Source organism: Lissotriton vulgaris, chromosome 1_1, assembly GCF_964263255.1.
Source record: "Lissotriton vulgaris chromosome 1_1, aLisVul1.2, whole genome shotgun sequence".
Taxonomy (NCBI): Eukaryota; Metazoa; Chordata; class Amphibia; order Caudata; family Salamandridae; genus Lissotriton; species Lissotriton vulgaris.
This window is the reverse complement of record NC_141685.1, coordinates 703,583,897-703,605,267: the sequence shown is the minus strand read 5'-3', so window position 1 is coordinate 703,605,267 and position 21,371 is coordinate 703,583,897. Positions and strand designations below refer to the sequence as shown.

Genomic DNA, 21,371 nt, shown 5'->3' with positions numbered 1-21,371 from the left:
CACGCTGATTCTGATCTAGAAATCCTCTTTAACTATTACCTCATCTCGGGAATTTCTGCATTGCAGCCATACAGCATGGGCTCTCTCTTAGACCAATCCAGAAAACATGCAACCTAAGTAATCTGTTCTGCAATGAACTTTCCTTCATACATCAAGTAAATGTGAACCTTAAATGTGCACTTCAGCACCTTTGTGTACGGTGTAAAATTTCCCCTTCTCTGATGTTTCCTTGTTTCTCATAGTGACCATCTCATAACAGGCTAACTATAATGCCATCTGTGCAGAATTGCCAAAAAAGACATTTGCAAATTCTGAGAGTCCCAAAACAGTGCAGCCTCTTTTATCCTTAATATAAAGTTTCATAGTTGTATACTACCTTCCCTCAAAACGCTTCACTATTTACCTATCAATATGAATATCTACTTCAAGGCACTTCATATGGTCACCATGGGACGGCATCACAATGTCGCAGAATGTTTCACAAGGACTATCTAGCTATCTAGCTCTTGAAACCCTCAAGAAATTTAACGTCCACAAACCATAACCATCAATACACTGACCATACAGATGCTAACCATTCAATAGCAGATCTATCCACAAACAGGTTTCCACTCTTCAGAGGTGACTCTCTGTGCAACTAAGGTTTGAAAAAGACTCAGTTAGTTTCTGTTTGACTCTAAGACCCTCCTTATCCCCTATACCCATGGTTAAGACATCATCATCTTCCATACACTGCCGTCTCCCTTTAATCCTGATTGATGGCCCACCTCAGGTACTTCATTTCTGCTGTACACTTGGGGTCCTATTGAACGATTTTTCTATAGGAGACCCTAATATTCTGAAGCATATTAGCATCCTGTCTCACCTTTGTGATCATTAGCCATTGTCTACAATTAGCACTCTGAGGCAATTTCCAGTTGTTTTCTACAAAATCCAACAACTAAATACATAAATCGGTCTTCTAAAGATTCCCATAAAGGTTCTATACATCCTATTTATGGAGTGAAATATCATTAAGTATTTTCGGTGTGCTGGGAAAGGTCTTGACAGCCATAAAATCACAGATGCGCTTCTGGAAAACGCTCCCTCTAATGGTCACTGGCAGGGTAGCACTATCCAAGATGGTGATCCTTCTCCGTCTCCTGTACCACTTCGCCAACCTGCCACTATATGTTCTGGTGTCCTTCTTTCACACGCTCACTAAACTACTTTGGGATTTCCTCTGGGGAAACGCGCGGCACAGGATGGCGTTAGCAAAATTGTATCTACCCACTGATCGGGGGGCCTTGCCGCACCTTGCTTCAAGCACTACTATTTAGCAGCACAACTGCAGTGAATAGCCTGCTGGTTTGCAGACAGAGGCCGTGAAGACACTGCAACCACACTACCCCCCCCACTCTCTGGACTATATCACAAAACTCTTCCACCCAGCCACTAAAACCACAACACCGACGCCGCTCCTCCTGGCGGTGGTGTATAAATGCTACAGTCGAAGCCTGTACCTCATAAGAACGCTAGCCCCCTATCCACCGGCCATGCCACTTGAGGGCTCCCATATCGGGCCTGGGGTGCTCACACCTCCCAAACTCACGGAATGGCACAAAGCCGATATAGAGACTCTGGGAGATCTGTATAGAGATGGCACACTCATACTATATGAATCCTGGGTCGAGGAGCTGGGATTGCCGCCAGGTCAATTCCTGAGGCATCGCTCACTGATTGAGACACTAACCTCTATATGGGGGGACATGAATACGGAGCTGAGCCAACACCTTACCATACAGTACCTTCACGTCATGGGATGTGGCAGACACCTGGTCCGCTGGTTTGTGGCATCCCTCCGCACACATACGGCGATAAGCCTGGACCCACTCTGCCAGAAATGTGAAATGGACCAAGAACAACGACTGGGAGACAGGGAATGGAACAATATACTAAAAAGCCCAGTACGTATCCCCAGAAACATGAGGTTCAGACAAATACAACTGTTCATTGTCCACAGAGCATCAATAGGTACTTTCACCGCACAGATGCAGTGTGCCCTCACAGCAGCGAAATAGGAGCTCGATTGGTACACATTTTGTGGGGCTGCTGCAAATTACATACATATTGGCGGGAGGCCGGTGGGCTCCTATACCAATGTACGGGCCGAGACATACCCTTTGAATGGCTGTTTTACTTGTAACTCTAATTTCACAGAACCCTGGCCAGGAAGGTTACATCTAGGTTTCTTGATCTGGGAATGGTGGTAGCTAAGCGGCTTCTGACCAAAAAATGGAAATCTCAAGGTCCGCCACATATACAGGTATGGACATACTCACTCCTAACGTGGGCCAAAGCAGAGGGGATCGCCATCCTACGGGAGGAAACGTTGGGGATATGGAAGGAACCCATAGCGTCACAATGGGAGGGTCTTCTTCGGGCCTTAACACAAACAAAGGGAGGTGGCTCTGAGGGACAACCCGAGAATGAGAGAGACGTGCCAGCAGCATTCGACGAGTTACCTGTGGCGACAGCTATCTAGCAGGTGTGGGGGGGAGGGGCGATGGCAGCAGGGGCGGGAGGAGAGGCTGGGTTGCGGGATGGTTACACAAACGTCGGTTTATGCTGCTGTTACTGGTTCTTAAGCACTGTTGGTTCTAGCTTATAGCATCTGTTTAATTGTCCCAGTTGAATGATCTGAAAGAACTTTGTTCAGCATCCTAATGGTAAACCTCACTATTATATGATGACTCTTACCCCAGGCGAAATGGACCACTGTGGAGGTTCATGTTATCGCCGAACGGTGATGGATCAAGCCCTGATCTTTGGACTGGGTAAGAGTGGTCTGCTTTATTCAGACACTCTGTTCATCACCACCCCCTTTTCTGAATCATTGCTGAACTAAGAACACCATTGACATGTGTGTTATGCTTAATATATTTCAATTGGGTGAAATCGACTTGGAGCATGGGTTGTCACACAGCCTATCAGTCAAATCATGGAATATAAATGGCTACAAGAAAATATCGGATCAGATTAACTTCGATAATTTCATTAACAGAAACGACATTGTGTGCTAAAGGAGACTTGGCTGTGTGACGATATCCTTGAAACCCTAGCTATAGAAAGTTTCGTCCAATACACTAAAGCAGCAAAGAAAAATAATCTGGGGAGGCCATCGGGCGGGCAACTAACTCTGATTTCCACACAGTTAGTTAGGAAGGTTGAAAAGATTGAACTACGCTGTGATTGGGGATTAGGCTGCAGGGTCTTATTGCAGAACCCGGAATCCCGCTATGAGAGAATATATATACAGAAGGGAAAGGACCATGACTATAAGATGAACCTGGGAAAACTGAAAAAAGATATAGCGTCTTCTAGTGTAAAGTATCAGAAGGATATTTTACTGGTGGTAGGTGACTTTAACCATAGATTAGATCCCCGAAGGGTGGATAGTTGGCATAAAGAACTTCTAGAATCTTATAATATTGAAGTGGCCATCTTCCCAAGTGGAGAGATCTCATCACAGGACGTGGCTTTTACTCAGCTGATGGGTTCACTGGGCATGGTATGCACAAATGGGAGATTGCAGCCAGACCAACCAGCGGGTCGTACCTTTTTGAGGTGTCAACAATCTTGCCCAATAGATTATGTGTTCTGTCAGTCCTGGTGTTTTGGGCTCATTAAAAAATTTCGAGGTGGTGCAAATGACAGGCAGTGATCATTATCCATTGAGGGCAGAACTATATCATTTAAGAAGTAAAAATAGAAAAAGGGTTCTACAGGTACTTGTGCATTTATCCAAAACGGTTGACAACTAGTGTAGCAGTGGAACACATTGAAATGCTAAAGCAAATCCAGCAGATAATCCCTGTAGAAGAAATTCAATTTAGAAATGGAATTACCCAGTTTGAATCCACAATAGGTAAGCTAGTGTAAACCTTAAAGAAAACATTTAAGTAAAAAAAGGCAGGGCTTGAGAGCCATGGTGCTACCAAAATTAGCAAGACCTGCTTTGACGATAAATGCCGGATAGCTATGGCACAGATTAGACAGAAGGAGAGAGGATTAAGGGTAATGTTTAAAATGGAATTATACCAATCGCTGCAGTCATTAAGGCTAAAATATAAATCACTAATTCGGACTTCGGAACAAAAAAAGAACATATAAAGATAAGTGCTGGGCAAATATGTTGGAGGTAATTGAAACCAGAGATATTAAAGGATTTTGGAAATTAGTACAAGAAAGTGGGGGTAGGAAAGTATGTTCCCTAGATTGTATGGTCCCTTAAGATGACTGGGTGTGCTACCTGGGAGAAATTTATGGGAAATGATCAATAGTAGACGAGCCAAGAACCCTAGCCTGGCCACATGTGAGGGACAAAAGAGAGGTGGTCCGAGTTGAACAAATATACTTTGCACTTATTTCATGTTTGATACATATCTACAATTCCTCATAAAGTAGGTTTCTCTGTACACCGCACAGTTTTCTTGTATAGCGCGGGGGCTGCAGTAGTCAGCGCACTTCGCTTCCTCCGTGGTTGTAATGATTTTACAATTACATTGAGAATATCTTGAAGGTTTCGAAATAATTATATGCAGTAACAAGTATAATGAAAACTGCTCCACATTGAATAAATACAATTTACTTTTGAATACTGCATACGTTATTCTTTATACGTTGAGCCTATCGACAGTGAAATACAATTGTGGTGATTGTAGATATGTATCAAACATGAAATAAGTGCAAAGTATATTTGTTCAACTCGGACCACCTCTCGTTTGTACTTACTTATTGACCCAGGTCCACAAGTTTTGAGGGACTACCCCTTTTATAACTCACACATGTGAGGGACGACATAAAAGAATATTTTACCCCAGGTTATATCAAGGAAATCATAGCAAGCTTGAAACTTACCCGAGCTGCAGGCCCAGATAACCTTCCAGCAATGATAATAAAAACTAGACCAGAATGGTGGGCTGAGTTTTTTGCAAAGATGTTCCAAGTGATCTTGGAAACGGGAATAATTCCAGAAAGCTGGAAGGGTACAATTATAAGACCTATACATAAGAAGGGCGACCACAAAATACAGAATTATAGGCTAATAAACCTCCTAGATGTAGGGGAAAAGGTCTTTGCAAAAGCCATTCTGGGCTTACTAAAGGATTGGGCGGAGAAAAATCAGATTATACCCCCGGAACATGAGGGGTTTACAGTAGGCCATTCCACAATTGACCATTGCTTTGCTCTCTGTGCCATAGCACGAAAGTCGATGGAAATGCGGGGACGTTTATTTTGTTGTTTTGTAGACTTCCGCGCAGCTTTCGATCTGGTGGACTGGGGGTTGTTGTGGGAGGCCTTAACTAGTTATGGTATTCCAAAAGATTTGTTAAGTCTGATCCAAATTCTCCATACTAAGAACTGGGCACAGATAATTTTAGATATAGATGGGAGTCTATCTGGAAGGATTGAGATAGGAAACGGGCTGAGGCAGGGATGTGTATTGGCCCCTCTGCTGTTTTCCTTGTTTTTAGCAGATTTGCCGTTGACCCTGGGAAACGTCAATGGGGCAAGCCCGAAACTAGATGGTAAGCATATTGCATGTTTGCTCTATGCTGACAATCTGTTGATTATGGATCAGACTGAAGTTGGCCTACAAAGGAAATTGAATAAATTTAAAGACAATTGTACCAAGAAAAAACTGGTGATAAATATGGATAAGACCAAAACCTTGAGCTTTGGCCAGAGGAAAGCTGGGTTCACATGGTGGTTGGGGACAGAGAAAGTGGAATCGGTCTTCGGATATAGATACCTGGGGTTATGGTTCGAAAAAAGTATGAAATAGAACACCCACCTAGAGGTGTCAAAATTAAGAACCTCTGCATTGATGAGTGGCTTGAAATTGTTTAACAAAGCCTATGGGGATACGGCAGATAAACCAGTGCTAAAAGTTTATTCGGCTATGGTACCCCGCAGTTTCTGTACGGCACAGAAATGTTAAACCTAAAAAAAATCTATTCTCACTCCCGATTCTCACTCCCGATGTCAGCAATGGTCCAGGCTATAAGGCTGGAATTAGGACTGACCTCATGGGGCACTCTAGGCGGTACGGCCCTACTTCGTTTCCGGCAACGCCTAGGAGTGGGCGAGAACACCAAAATATCTCAGTGGTGTAAAAACGAAATGCAGAATAGCGATTTAAAATGAGCAAGAGAGACCAGAACGATCATGATGAAGCTATGTCGATTGATGAAGGTTGATTTGTGCCCCACGATTATTATGATTAGTATTGATAAAAAGGTACTTAGGATGTTGGGGAAGGAACTATCCCATGTACAGGACCAAAAGTATCTTGCTAAGAAACCCTCATTGCACTTTATGACTGATGTATGGTAGAATGAGCAGTGCTTTTCCTACATTGATAGGTTACCGGACTGCCGACTACGAAGTGAAGTTTTTAGGGTAAAAATTGAGGTGAACCTGTGTTATATAAATAACATGGTGAAAGGCATAATGATTGATAAGACGCGAAGATGCACTTGTACCTTGGCCACCTCATGTGACTTGCTACATATTTTATTAGAAAGTCAGAAGTTCCTTGAGTTACGAATTCTGTTTCTAAAACCGATATTTAAGAAATATGAGATTAGAACTAGGGCCCAGGCTGTAACCTTGTTGATAGAAATGACTCACTTAGCAGGGCTCGACAAATCTGAAAAATTGTACTAGTCCTGCAGGTCTAGAAACTTGGAAAATCCCCTCGACCCAACTGCAACCTACTTGACCTCTGTCTCTGAAAACGGAGCAAAAGTGACAAGTTAACAAGATTTAAAGGCATCTTTATTGCTCAGTCCCTTTGTGAGCAATAAAAATGCCTTTAAATATTGTTATCTTGTCACTTTTGCTCCGTTTTCATAGACAGAGGACAAAAGTTAGTTTGTCTTCCTACTCGCCAGAAAGGGCGAGTAGGACCTAAAAATAGCTCGTCCTCATCCATTCTTCCTCGCAAATGCGAGCGGGCGAGTGGATTTGTCGAGCCCTGCTTAGACATTGCCGTTGCTATTGGGAAATTTATGCAAAGCGTGAAGGTACTACTTTTTACTCTCTTTTAATAAGTTTTAGTGAATTATTTAATCTTAAATTGGGGATAAAGGGTTTTATAACAGGATGTGTTTTAAGATATGTTTTAGTGTGTTTAATAAGTGTACTTTTAGATCTATTTTTATCCAAATATGTATTGTTTGGGGACCAAAGGTCCAAATAAACGTGAAATAAACAAAACAAATTGTAATATCTTCCTGACATTGATTGATGATTAAGTTCATGGTCAGTCTGATGCAATGTAATTTGTCTTTCATGAAAATAAATAATCAAACTAATAAAAACAGATTGAAAAAAATAATAAGTATTTTTGGTGTGCCTACTTTAAAACGTAAGTTGTCATCTTTCCACAACTCAAATCTAAACCGATGTCTTGAAATGTAATATTGTTTTTATTATATGTTTTAGGAATATATGGTTCTTCAGAAAACCTCTAAGGTAGATGTGGACTCTTGTGGAAAGAAATGCAAAGAAAAAATGATTAGTGTTCTTTATGAAGCGGGTACCCCAAAAGAACAACCCAGGTACAATTAAGTATTGAAAATAAATATAAACATATTTTGTGAGTGCATTTTCACTAGTAGAATAGTATATTTAACAAATTCTCTTGTAATCCACAGATTTCTGGAATTTGAAGTCACTGAATATTCATCATTGGATGAGCTCCAAAAAGAATTTGAAGCAGTAAAACTTGGACATATTTTTACAGATTTAGTACTCACCCAGATTAGATGATATATCAAGAAAATATGATACTCTAGTAGTTTCATTTGATTTTTAACTGATACAGTGTCATTACGGCTATTACAAAAGCTACAAATATATCAGAATATTCCAAGGTTGCAAACTCGTCCAAAAATAGTTGATGCTTGGAAGTATCTCAAGCGAGAAACACACTTAAACATGTCATTAGCTGCAGATAGTCCTGGTGCTTTAATAAATGATTTTGAAAAAACCTACCTACATCCTTTTTGTAACCACGCCCATTCCAAGAACATAAAACTCAACACACCCTCTGGGTTTTCTGGATTGCTCTTAAAAGAGACCTTCTTATTCCACACGTTATAAAGGAGTATGGTATGAGAACCCATGTTATTATGCAATTTCAAGAATGTATGTTTTTTAACATTAAAAAAGACATTCATTTTCCTGCGACCTTAACCAACAGGCCTTTGCTGCTGATTTGTGTCTTGGAAGTTAAGATACAACTGGGAATCAGATCCTTAATTATGACCTCTGGCTGTAAAAACCACGACTGCTCCTGTTCTGCAAATATGTGAGTGATCATCCTCAGACTGTCCACGTGGTTTTCACAGTTAATTGCAGTGTGTGAAAGATCCTGCCCTTGGTCGCTTCAGCTTGATTGCCTTCAGACCTGACAACAACGTTTTCTCTGTCTATTGCTGCATACATTGGCATGGTCAGGTGTCATACCTCGGTTCATTGCAATTAATATTTAAAGGTCATTTATTAGAACCTTTTAAGAAAAATGAGTGTTAAATTCTGCCACCCCATGGCTTCTGCGCATTCTGCCCCATTGTTTGGTTTCCTCGAGGACCCTTTATACCCACCCTCTCCCACTGACTTCTACTCACCCGAAGAGATGCAAAACGAATACAGGTTAGGTGAGTGAGTCTATAATTTCCGACGAAAGAAAGGCCAGTACTCACACTAGATACTGTTCATCTGCCCTCTCCATAGAAATGGAGGCGAATGCATGTAACTCCAGAGTGCAACCTGAATCCTTCAAAATTCTGGGACTGTGAAAATATGAGTAATTGAAATGAGAGAGACATGACATAGTGTCTCTTTACTGATGTTTCTCACAAATTTGACACAAAATTCAAGTCAACAAATTTCAATAAAGTCTCAAGTTCAGAATTCCTATTGCGTAGGTTAGTGTGGCTAGAGGAATCTCATGCTTTTGTAGTTCTAGCCAGAGAACGCAGTGCTTAAAGAACCTACGGCAAAAGAATGTACCAAACGGCTAAGTCTGGGCTGTGAATTGAATGATTCTGCTCTGATAAATATGATTGTATTATGAATCCAGAGACTCTTTACTAAATTGGAGCAGTTTTAGGGCAGTCCTTTTAAGAACTGACATGCGATGCTAGCGCGTTGTCAAGCTTTGATTTAAATTGAAGAAATTCTAGACCTTCCAATTAATCTGTTATCTTGTCACCCTGGCAACGATGTGATCATACCTACCACCCGCCCCCCGCCCCCCACCTCCATTACCAACATTACTCATTCTGTGCTTGTCTCCCAAAGAAGTGACCTGTGATAAGTGACTTGGCAAATCCCACTGAAGGACAAAGATATCCTGTACTGCATTATCTGTACGCACTCCCATAATCATAGCTATGTAGCAAATACACCTCCCCTTCAATTTAGTTTAAAAAAACAAAAAAGCTGAAAAAACCCTCACTAATTCTGTGGCATTTTTCCTTTTAAAACTCCCTCCCTCCCTCCATCCATCCAGGCATACATCCATTAATGTATGCAAAGCATCCACTTCGGATGCATACCACCACCCATCAGGAATGTAGATCTGTAAACCTTATTATTTACTAATGTAAACATCTCTTGCATGCTTTCCTGTAGGGCACTGAGATCCGCATTCTAAGGGAATCCGATTAGGGCTTTATTCTAAATTAAAGATGGCATATTTTGCTTTCTGTAAAGGTGGTTTATATATTAACTAAATCTCAAGGGAGTTTCCAGTTTTAATGAAGGCAGATCTAGTAGCGCGGTGTGTGTACGTCTTCCTGCTGCATGAGTGACATCTCTTGCCGTTTTATTATTTTCAGATTTGTGAGGCTAGCATTGAAAGACTACATTCACGCTTGAACACAGCATGCTCTTTCAGATGTCTGTCTTTGCTGCAAAGAAGCATTATTTTTGTCAGCTGGATGCAGCTTGTGTGACCAGAAGAAAGCGCTTCTTCATTTCCATGTCACTACCTGCGTGGTCAGATCAGCTGTTCGTTTTTTCGTGTTAAACACTGTTTTGATCTGTGTGGTTGAATATCTAAAGCAAACGGAGTTGGGAGATCTAACCGAGGCTAATACCAGAGAGGATCTGTGAACTAGCTCCCTTCCTTTTATAGAAAAGTGGGAGATACTGTGCCAAGTTCACCATGATGAGACTTCTAGGGCGAGGGGGTTAGCGTTCGGGTGAAGATCGGTGAGATTAAGTGGCCTTTTATTGGGTGTTTGATTCAGAGCCGTAGAGCTGATAGTTGTTGTGGAATGATACTGCAGCACTTGGCTTCACGTGGAAAACCGCAGGAGTGTGCAAAAGTGTTAAACTCCCCATTCCGAAACAAGCATTCATAGATGCCAAGGTTTCGGATTGCTATGTGTGACACATTCATAGTTTTGAGTTATCAGGAGTGACTTTTCAACGACTATGAGTGACCCTTTCAACCAAGTAAAATGAAGCAAAATTAAAGAGGCTGTATTTTTTCATAAAGAGTTTTAGCTCACGTTGATTAAAATCTTTAAATGCTGAGCGGCCTACCGCCGAGGATTAACCACACTGTCTGCTACCTGCAAGTACAGTGGCACCACATTCACTGGCGCTAAGTCACCCAGCCCAAAACGAGTCAGTGCGCTTTCGCACAAAACTACCGAGACAGACTGCGTCACTGCACCGTTACATGGCCCCAGGCACATCCGGATCACAGCTGCGCGCTTTCAATGACATAACAAGTAAGTTAAGTACAATTAGAAGTAGGAGGCACAGTACCTTCTTTACAAGGCGACCATTAATGAAATGGGGTAACCCAAACGATCTAGGACCTGGGTAAGTAACGATATTATAAGACAATGGTCCAAAGACTATTATTTCACAGTGTCACAATTAGTCAACAATTTCAAACTTCATTGGTAGAGTATAATAATCTACTCTTAATCAATAGATTGGACAATCTCACAACGCAACAGCAAAACAGATATTCAGTGGTGATTTATTAATTTTTCTACCACTATTGAATGATGTAAATGATTATTACAATACATCTGGGTCATATTGGTTGCCCCAAGAGGAGCGTGCAAAAATAGAAAGATGTGATAAAGGTCAGTGATAAGAAAAGAAAGGAATTGGCAAAGAATTGCAAGGATAAGTGACATAAAAACACAGTTATTTTATTATAAACAAGGATCCATAATCATCCCTATACTAGGACCTGGCCTTTCATCAATCCGACCTTAATTGTAAATTAAATCGGAAACCTATTTAATGGTTATGGTGCACAAGAGAGTAACAATATATAGGTCCAGGTCAAGATTAAAAGAGCGTTGACGTTTCGACTCGACTTCAGGCCTCACGGTGAGTTAAGCCTGGGCCTTGCGAGTCTTCATCAGGACTGTGACGGGCAACCATATACCGTTGGGTGACCCCTAACGGTGGAGAAGATTCTGATATGTTTTTCTTTTTTATATTTTCTTGATCAATAAATGAAGGGTCCTCCTTGTTGTTCGTGTGTCAAACGGAGGAATCGCTCTGAAGATTATTCAATTCCTGCAACATTCCCCCGCTTCCAACGACCCCCCGAAAACCGTCCAGGGAAAGAAGGGCAAAAAGCACGCCTATTGCAGACCTTCTCCCGAAGAAGCCCAAAAGTGGTCAGAAGCGTTCGATGAGTACATGTAAGTCTAATGTTTGCGCCGAGTCCAGAGGGAGCACCAGTTCTATGAGACCCTACCCACCGAGATCCGTAAATTCACGCCGCAGTACAAGGCTATCCACCAAAAAGACACGATCGTTCTTAGCCCGAATGGGACACTCTGAATTAACGGTCCCCCCCTGTTTTGGATTCTTTAATATAAATTAGCCAAAAAGACACGATCGGCACTAGCTGGAAGGGACGCTTTGAATTAACTGCTCCCCTCTCCTTGCATTCTGCCGAAGAGATAATTAGGATTTTGAATACTCGACACCACTGACAAATACAGGGATTCGCTATGCAAGAAAGTGAGTCTCCAGGTCATCATCTGTGAGATAGATGTCATCGACATAGGATAATGCCTCATCATCATATATTTGTAGTAACTCTGTTACCCTTGCTGAGAATAATCCTGGGCTATTTTTGAATCCCTGTGGGAGTCGGCAAAATTGTTTTTGCGATCCCATTATTGAGAAAGCGGTCAAATACCTGCTTTCAGGTGCAATGTTTTGACAGAAGAATCCATTAGAGATATCTAATGTTGTTTTATATCTTTTGCGCACAATGTTATTCATTAGTGCTGCACTATGTGAGTTTTGAACTGCAAATGTTTTACAACAGGAGTTAAGGTGTCTGTAGTCCAAAACTAGACGATATGAATCGTCTGGCTTGGAGACAGGAAACAAAGGATTGTTCATTTGCGAGGTGCATGTTTCAATTACCCCTAGATATACAAGTTGATCTAAGATCTCCCTGACTGGGTACTGCCTTTGTGCAGTGGGTTGATTTTTTAACTGGATTTTGTGGTGAGGCGAGTCCTCATCTCATCCTACATGATTTTTGTATAAAGCAGGAGCTTGGGCCACTGCCCATTTTCTTGCCAATGTGTATTTTTTATCAATCGGAATATGATTTGAGAAGGCAGGCATAATCATTTCTTCGCCATGAGGGCACTCCCTGACAAACTTTGGTGGCCATTCTTTTTCAGCTAACAGGATGTCATAGCCTTTATAAGTTTCTCCCAAAAGAGACCTTTTATTTTCCTAGTTTTATCTCCCTCTATACGTAATAATATTTCATATATTTTATGGGGCACACTAACTCGTGTGTCTGCAGTTTCCACCTGAATGTATTCATTCGTGTCCACTGTCTCCAGAAGATTCATCAGGATCTTGCGAGCTATTGTCACTTCTGCTGCGCTGTCTAGCATTGTCTGTGCCCACTCTCCGTTTTTCAGTTGTGTCCTCAGAATTCTCTGCATGTTTAATCTTAATACTTGCTACCTTCTTTCTGGGATATTGTAATTTTTTACTTTGATGAGCAGGTTCCTTGTTTTTGGACTTGACGTGCTCCTCTCTGTGTTCTGACCGTCCTCTTCTTTCAGATTTCTGTGAGGAAGTCTGAAAAGATCGAGAGGGACATGTATCAACATCGTGATATCTATCAGGTTTTTTCAAATTATCCCTATTTCTAAGGTTGTATCTTTTCTGAGAGGGCTCCCTTTGGGGAGACTTGTTTCCTCGGTCTGGAGATTTTTCTCTCCGTTGAGGAGACCTTCCTCTGGACTGGAATCATTTTTCCCTGGGAGTGGACTGTTTATTACCATCCCAACTCCTTTTTGGAGTATTTAAATTATTTTTAATAAATGTTTTTTCAGGATTTTCAGTTAGTTGGGGTTTTACCGGTTTCCCACCCAAACTATCTCTTCCTAGTTCTTCATAGGATTTTTCTATGATTCTGGCAAGTTCAAATGGTTGGTGTGCTATATCTGTTTCCTTCAATTTCTGGCGGATTGCCACAGATGCTGCTTCTCCTTTTATGTTGGCTAGTAGTATAGCCGAGACCTGCTTGAAGTCTTTCAGTAATTTCATACCCAGAGTTAAAGCAGGTTCTGGACCGTATTCGTTTTGAATCTGTCTTAGTAAATCTGGTATAACCGCCATAGACGGAACACCATGTGTTTTTGTGTATATAGAAGCAAAGACTGTACCCCAAGTGTCACAGTCTTCCACATGTGGTGCGATCCCCATCAGAAGACAGATAGTCAGAATTCTGTGTTTCTCAGTAGGAGTAGTATCCGGAAATGCTGCCTCTATTTGAGTAATTTTTTGTGCTAACCAGAATGGAATTTGTTCCCGTTTTTTACCAAGACATGATTGTATGTTCTGTGGTGTGATTTTGTTTGTGTTCCCCTGATGAAGGGTCAGCTGTGGGATGTTAGTTGCTGGTTGGACCGTTGCAATCTGCATTATATATTGGACCAATTGTCTATGTATTTTAATTAAAAGTTTTAGCTGAGCTAAAAGTTCCACGTTCAACATTTTTTCAGTGTTTGGGTGTGGTGTGTAGCTGGCTTGAACCGGCCGCGTGGCTCCTGGTCTACCTAGTGGACCGTGCCTGGTGATGTGATTTTGATGTTTTAGGGCGCCATTAATCCAGAGCAGGTGCTCTTGGTAATTTAGTGGGATTTCAACCTCCTCGAAAGGAGTGTATTCATCCAGAGCTTCCTCTATTTTGTAATAGTAGAAGTATTTTGTCACAGCGTGTGCTGCTGGAAAATGTATCCATGAATAGAATACCTCTGTCTGCCGATATTCATGTGCCTCTACCACGAATATGACTGTACCACCTCGTGATGTCAGTCCATTTTCTATAAGTTTAAGAGTTATAGTTCTCCTTACGTTGACCGGAATGAGTATAGCACTCGGGTCATTTTCTTGGAGAGTTGTGTCTTCCTCTATTAGTTGAGCTGCTATTCTAGCTCTTTCTGAATAAAAGACACAGGGTCGTGACTCCGAACCAGTAAGGCTGAGCCCAAAGTATCTAAACAACAACACAACTGCCAGTACTGGATATAACCTGGCTATTTTAAGATGACCTCTATGAACAAAACATAACGGTCCGTTTTTTAATTTGCGTCACTAGTTTATTCATTTATTTTTGCACTAGTGGATCAAAGATTATTTTCATAAATGTACAATTTTTATGTGTATGTACAAAAATACAATAAAGCATCACAATTGACACATAATATACAAAACAATTTACAATATTTACAACACATCCATTCTTTCACTCTGGCCAAACCTTTCCTCCATCTACAATCATACCACAAAGCAAAAAATACCTAGTGCCTAATGTCAAAAAATATATAGGTTCTTTATACATATAAACAATTTCTAGAGATGATAATAAATGTGCTAAATGTAATTTTAGCGGTATTAGTCCTATTTAATTAACACTATTTATGATATAATTGCAATTTGACAGAAGGACCCAAAAACAGGTCGACGCGTTTCGAACTCCCCAATGCGGAGTTCTCCTCAGGACCAACAATAAAATAGGAACTACACTACACCTGAGCTCAGAACTGAAGAAGGGTCGGTCCTGGTCAGTACCTGGATAGGAGACTGCCTGGGAATACCAGGTGCTGTAGGCTTTTTTTTTGCATTACGTGAGTCAGAGTGGCTTCTCTGGCTTGAGTGTGTGGCCAGTTCAGACGTCGAATGAATAAGGCTAAGAGCCCCAAATTCAGGGTACTTACAGCCTGATTCATCAAAGACCCGTTTTGCGAGTCTTTAATAGCGATTCATAAGGAATCGCTATTACAGACTCGCAAAACGGGATTCATGTAGGAATCGCAAACAAAAATGCGATTCCTACACATTCCTTATTTGCGATTAGCAAATTGCTAATCGCAAATAAGGAATAACTCCCCATTCATTCCTATGGGCCAAAACGCCCACAGGAATGAATGGGGAGTATTCCTTATTTGCGGATAGCAATTTGCTAATCGCAAATAAGATAGCGGTTTAAAGGGTTCTAGGGGTGTCCAAAGGACACCCTGTAGCACCCCTGAAACGAAATCTACATTGGTGTTGCGCACACACATGTCCAAAGGACATGTGTGTGTGCAACATGTAACTTAGAAAAATGCTTGACTGTGACTCCTTCGCCCTGACTAGAATGGTGGTTTCTGCCTGGCTTTGGCATAAGCCTTAGCCAACCAGAAAATCCCAGTTCTAACCTTGGTGATCAGCGGTGAGGATTAGGACTTGTGTTTGCGCAGTGTCACAGCGACAACGGGCTGCATTACAAAACTCTGCATTTTAGATAGTCGCATGTTTGGGATTATTGTTTTTGATTTTGTTTTTCCTCAAGAGTGTCATTTTCAAATGGTGTTCCTGCGCTTTTATGTTTAGTGGCAGAAGAGAGAAAAAGACAGGGCGGGACGCCAGTTGAGGGGGAGGTTCCCATAGATAAGGAATCCCTTGCTGGGTCCAGTGCCCAATCTCTGTTTCTGTCCCCATAGGTGTGGATAGAAAAGAGAGAGGGAGTGTGGAGGAGAAATGCCTTGCTCTGTAGGGTGGTTTTCCCCTGAGTGTAGTGTGTGTGTGTCTGGATTCCCCAGTATGGTAGGATCCAGTGGTGGCAGCTAAAATGTGTCCAGTGCGTGAAGTCCCATTCCCAGTTCCCAGAGTATGGTGCCTGGTGTCAGTAAAAGAGGTACAGGTTGAGAGTCAGAGGCAGTGAGGAACTGTCTCACCAGTCTGGAGGGGCAGTGTGTGGATGGGTGGTGTGTTGAACTGTAGGAGTTGGTGTGAGTTTTTTTTGGTGATAAAAGGAGCTTGCATGGGAGGTGTACCTCTTGTGGTGTGAAGGAGGTCCTGCAGAAGCACTGGACGAGAAGGTGAAAGTCTGGCGGTGTGCTAGATGTCTTGCAGAGGCATTGGGGAGTGATTCCAAAAGGAGTGGCTTGTGTATCTGATGATCCTGTGTAGGGGAAGAGGTTCATGTGTAGCCCAGCTAGGTCCTAGTAGGATGGTAGGGGTCTTGTCTCAGTGGAGGCAGAGTGAGTGTGGGACGGTGTGTCCCATGTTGGCCCGAAACCCTGTCTCAGGGCCTGGAGGGTTCCCTAAGGGAGCGCCAGGTCAGGGGCCTAGGCTGTACGTGCAGGTCATTTGAGGAGGATCTTCGTGTGTATAGAGGACGGGGAGTGTCTGTAACCAGAACTCCGATGGTCCTGGTGTTGGGCAGTACCGCTCCTAAGTGGAGGGTGCAGGAGTCCTGGTTTGATAGGGCATTTGACCGCCTAGAGTGCTTGACCATTTGTGGGGCCTCTGGAGGTTGTTCCCCAAGGAGGAGGGAGGCCAGGTTCAGATTCAGCCTGACCTGGAGGGAAGGACATCTGTAATCAGTGTCCTGACCGGTTTGGCTTCCAGGGGTACCGCTCTAAGGTGGGAGGGTGCAGAACTCTGGAAGGGGGTGCAGAGGGAAGGCGTCCTTACCTCTGACCTCGGTGCAACCTGAGGATTTAGACCCTAGGTTTGGAGATTAGGAAACTTCCAGGTCAAGAAGGAATCTCTGCCAAAGTAGATCAGCTGAAGAGACTGAGGGGGCTGCCCTTGCTGTGTGTTCTGGGGTTCAATGTATATTGTGTGATTACTATCTGATGTGTTTTGACAATACAAAAGTTATTTTTACATAACCTTGTGTGGAGTTCCTTTTGTTGTGTGCCTAGGATGTTGTTGCTGTTGTGTGCGTGCACAAATACTTTACACATTACCACTGGGATAAGCCTGTCTGCTCGTGCCAAGCTACCAAGGGGGTGAGCAGGGGTTATCTTGGCGTGTGACTCCCTTCCCCTGACTAAAATGGTGGTTTCTGCCTGGCTTTGGCGTAAGCCTTAGCCAACCAGAAAATCCCAGTTCTAACAGTGAGTCAGAGTGGCTTGTCTCGCTTGCGTGTGTGGCCAGCACTGAAGTCGAATGAAGGACGGTAGGAGCCCCAAAGTTAGTGCTCTTTGAGCCTATGGTCATACAATCCTGAGTGCATCTGATCAGTCTGATCTCAGAAGTTAAGCAGGGTCAGGCCTGGTTAGTATCTGAATTGGAGACCACCTGGGAATACCATTAGCTGTAGGCTTATTTTTTTGTTTCGCTTTTGGTGAGTCAGGGTGGCTTGTCTCGCTTGCTGTTTGTGGCCAGCACTGCAGTTGAATGAATAAAGCTTAGAGCCCCAAAGTCGGTGTTCTTCAAGCCTACGGCCATACCATGCTGAAACCACCTGATCTCAGACGATAACCAAGATCGGGCCTAGTTAGTTCATGGATGGGAGACCACCTGGGAATACCAGGTGCTGTAGGCTTTTTTTGTGTTTCACATTTGGTTAGTTAGGGTGGTTTGTCTCACTTGCTGTGTGTGGCCAGCACTGAAGTCAAATGAGTAAAGGTAAGAACCCCAAAGTCAGTATTCTTTGAGCCTATGGCCATATCACCCTAAATGCACCTGATCTCATCTGATGTCAGCAGTTGAGCAGGGTCGGGCCTGGTAAGTACCTGGATGGGTGACCGCCTGGGAGTACCAGGTGCTGTAGGCATTTTTTCGCTTTAGGTGAGTCAGGGTGGCTTGTCTCGCTTACTGTGTGTGGCCAGCACTTAAGTCGAAAGAATAAAGCTAAGATCCCCAAAGTCAGTGTTCTTTGAGCCTACTGCCATCCCACCCTGAAAGCGTTTAATCTCAGAAGTTATTATAGAGAACAGTAGTCCCTAGTATTTTAGAGGATCACACGAATGATAGGCATCCACTAATAGTGAGTATGTCCTTTGTCCAACCGTATCCCCGCCAAACTGAAGCTGGAGATGCCACTGCGCTACCGGCATTAAACGAGATGCGATTGGGCATTTACTCAGACTGAATTGCCACCTCGATTGACTGCTGGCACTAATTCGAGCAATTGACTCGGGAGGCAGTACAAATCTGCTTGCACCCCCAGAATCCAAAATTGGTATATGCGCTTTACCCGTTACACTAAAACTACTTACAAGTTTTAGCATTCTGTGCCCGACAGTGTTGTTGAAAAGGCATAATGTATTATGATTTCAAGACAAACATGTCACATTCTAATGTCCTGAAGATGATGCCCTGTATTTAGTTTTGGCATCGAAACGTCGTCGACCAAAAACACCATATGCAGTAAAAATGTGCAATAATGTGGTTTGCAATGGTGATTAAGAATATCAAGTCTCTTCACTGAGTACAAGTACACGGACCGCTTTGCTCGCCTTTTGTTAAATTTTTCTTTGTTTTGTCTTGTTCTCTGTGGGTCACAGGTCATGCCCACTTGTTATTTTACAGAAATTCATGTGATATTACCTATATTCAAAAATAAACTCCTGTCCGGCTGGACAAAGGACATACTCACTATTTAGTGTATGCCTATCATTCGTGTGATCCTCTAAAATACTAGGGACCACTGTTCTCTATAATAAGTTACCGCCCAAGGTCCTTAGTGAATTAGCTTTTGGGTTCCTTTGTTTTTTTGTAACAGTAATCTCAGAAATTAAGCAAGGTCGAGCCTGGTTAGTTCCTGGATTGGAGACCTCCTGGGAATATCAGGTGTTGGACTTTGCCCTCTTTGGCAGCTTCACCCCTGAACTTTTTGTGTTCAGCTCTGACATAGTGGCAGTGGTTTTAGGCATCTGGACACTTTAGCAATGTGGCCCATGTAAAGTGCATGCTCTCACTGAGTGCTAGTGGTGAGATTGGCCTTCCCTCCCATAGGAATACATGGGGGATAAGTGTGTCTATGGTAATTCCTAGTATGAGAGGTGGGCAGGGCCGAGTTTAGTATGTATGACCTTGTGAGAATAAATGCCGCACAATGGTGTGCGTAGATTTATGGTGACTGGTGGAGAAATGCCACTTTTAGAAGTTGGCATTTCTGTGTGCTATATGTCTGCCTGCCTGATGTGAATTGCATGTTCCCCCCTGTGGTGTGTCTGATCATTGAGCCCCCACCTGACTAAGGGTAGAGGAGCTGGGAAAACAAAGTGCTTCAAATACCCCCTAAACAGTCCTGACTGGTATCCCCAAGCCCTGTGCAGTGTCACAAAGGAGAAAAGGTGTATAAAAGTAGGGGCTGTGACCCCATGAAAAATGTTCACTACTTGTTCCTGTATTCGTGGGGGCTTGCTTCTGCTGGGGCCCCAGAGGAACCACCATGGGGGCTTGCCTCCCTGCAGGAGGGCCTTTGTGCTTGCCTTCCTGGGCCCCGCCATGTCTCTGACACCTTATGGACCTGGAAGACCTTTTTCTTCCCCAAGAAGAGTGCATGGGCTCTGCAGTGCTGAGCTGCAGTCTTTGTTTCTAGAGGGAATTCCCAGCGTAGGGGTAACCCCATCCTGCCTTTAGTGGGACCCCATCCAGAGTTTCTGCCGATTATCTTACTTTTAGGAGAGCGGTGCCCACCCCGCTTTATGTTCTAAAATTAGGCAGGAGCCTATCCCTCATTCTCATTGTCCGCTAATACCTTTATCTCAAAGCGGGAGCCCAGCGCCTCAACGCCGCAGCTAGAGGCCGGAAAGGAAGTCAGGCAGCTCAATACGTGGAGCGGGCAGGACTTCCGCCTCATGAAAGGAAGTCCCGCCCACCGGAGACGCAAGAGAAGAGCGGGGCTCCCGTGAGGAAGGGAAGCCTTGTTCTGGTGCAGGCTGTGCCGAAGTCTCTGGTCTCATGAGGGGGCCCGGGTGAATGAGAGAGACAGAATCCAGTGCCCGGGTGAAATATGAAAAAGCTGCAGAGGCCGCCGATGGCAGCTCGGGGCTCCCACGAGTGAAGGGAATCCCTGCGCCACAAGAGAAGTGCTGCTGGTTCTCAGCAGAGAGAGGAGAGCCCCAGCCGTTGAGTGGGGCTTCTTGGTGTTTCTGGGAGATAGTGCTGGTGCGTGGCTCAGAGTCAGAGCGACCCCGTCTGGCAGCAAGATGCTCCCATGCTTGAGGAGCAGTTTCTTTGTTGGGCAGTTTCTGGTGAAAGCAAAAGAGCCCCAGAGGGCCCGTGTGTTTGGCGGCATTTTGAGGCACATTGTCGGCACCTGGGCTGTCCGGCCAGAGAGCGGGCCACCGCAACAATGGGGGCAGGTGTTTGATACCACTTGGGGTTCTAGAGGGCACAGAGGTGCTAGGCTCCCTTTATGAGAAGTGCCACAGCTGTGCCGCACCAGCGCAGGTAGCTGCAATGATTTAGGCACAATTGCGTGAGATGTTCCTGAGTGGGACTAGAGGCACAGAGGTGCCAGTGAGTTTCCAAGCTGCCCAGCAAGTAGTGGGCAGCTGCTACGTTTAGGTTTGCTCAGTTGCACCAGTGGATTTCTCTGCATAGGCTGCAGCCCTGTCATTCTGGACACAGGGCATTTGAGCCCATCCAAGAAGGCCAGTTGGCCAGGGGGACTGTGAGATTAATAGGGAGCCAGGCCCTAATGTGATTTATGTGGTACTAGAAAATGTGATTCATGTAGTATGATTTATGCACCCTGTGTGATGTCTCTAAATATGTTTTTTTATGATTATGAGGTTGTTTGCATATTATGGTTTATGCTAGAGAGATTATGTTCTACTGAGATTATTTTCTAATGTGAGTTATACTTAGAAGGTTAGGGTCTAATGCGTTTAGACTTATGAGATAATTGCATAGTGTGTTTATGCTGTTGAGGTTGACGCAAAATCTAATTTGCACTTATATGATACTGTGCATAATGTGATTTATGTTACAGACTGTTGCTGAGTACAGTGGTTACCAGTGATGACTGGTTGTACGTTTATGATATGTCTTATTTTTACTAA

The 21,371-nt window shown here is 43.4% G+C and overlaps 1 protein-coding gene and 1 pseudogene across 1 annotated transcript in view; both read left to right on the top strand.

The window, feature by feature from the left end:
* RWDD3 (RWD domain containing 3) overlaps positions 1-14,057 on the top strand; it is a 226,933-nt gene extending 212,876 nt beyond the window's left edge. The window contains exons 3-4 of the mRNA XM_086936347.1: positions 7,492-7,607; positions 7,704-14,057. Of these exons, the coding sequence (XP_086792473.1) occupies positions 7,492-7,607; positions 7,704-7,818 (231 nt within the window). The 3' untranslated portion in view covers positions 7,819-14,057. The remainder of the gene's footprint in view (positions 1-7,491; positions 7,608-7,703) is intronic.
* A 3,954-nt stretch (positions 14,058-18,011) lies between these two features.
* LOC147747677 (5S ribosomal RNA) lies at positions 18,012-18,130 on the top strand (annotated as a pseudogene).
* The last annotated feature ends 3,241 nt before the right edge of the window (positions 18,131-21,371 follow it).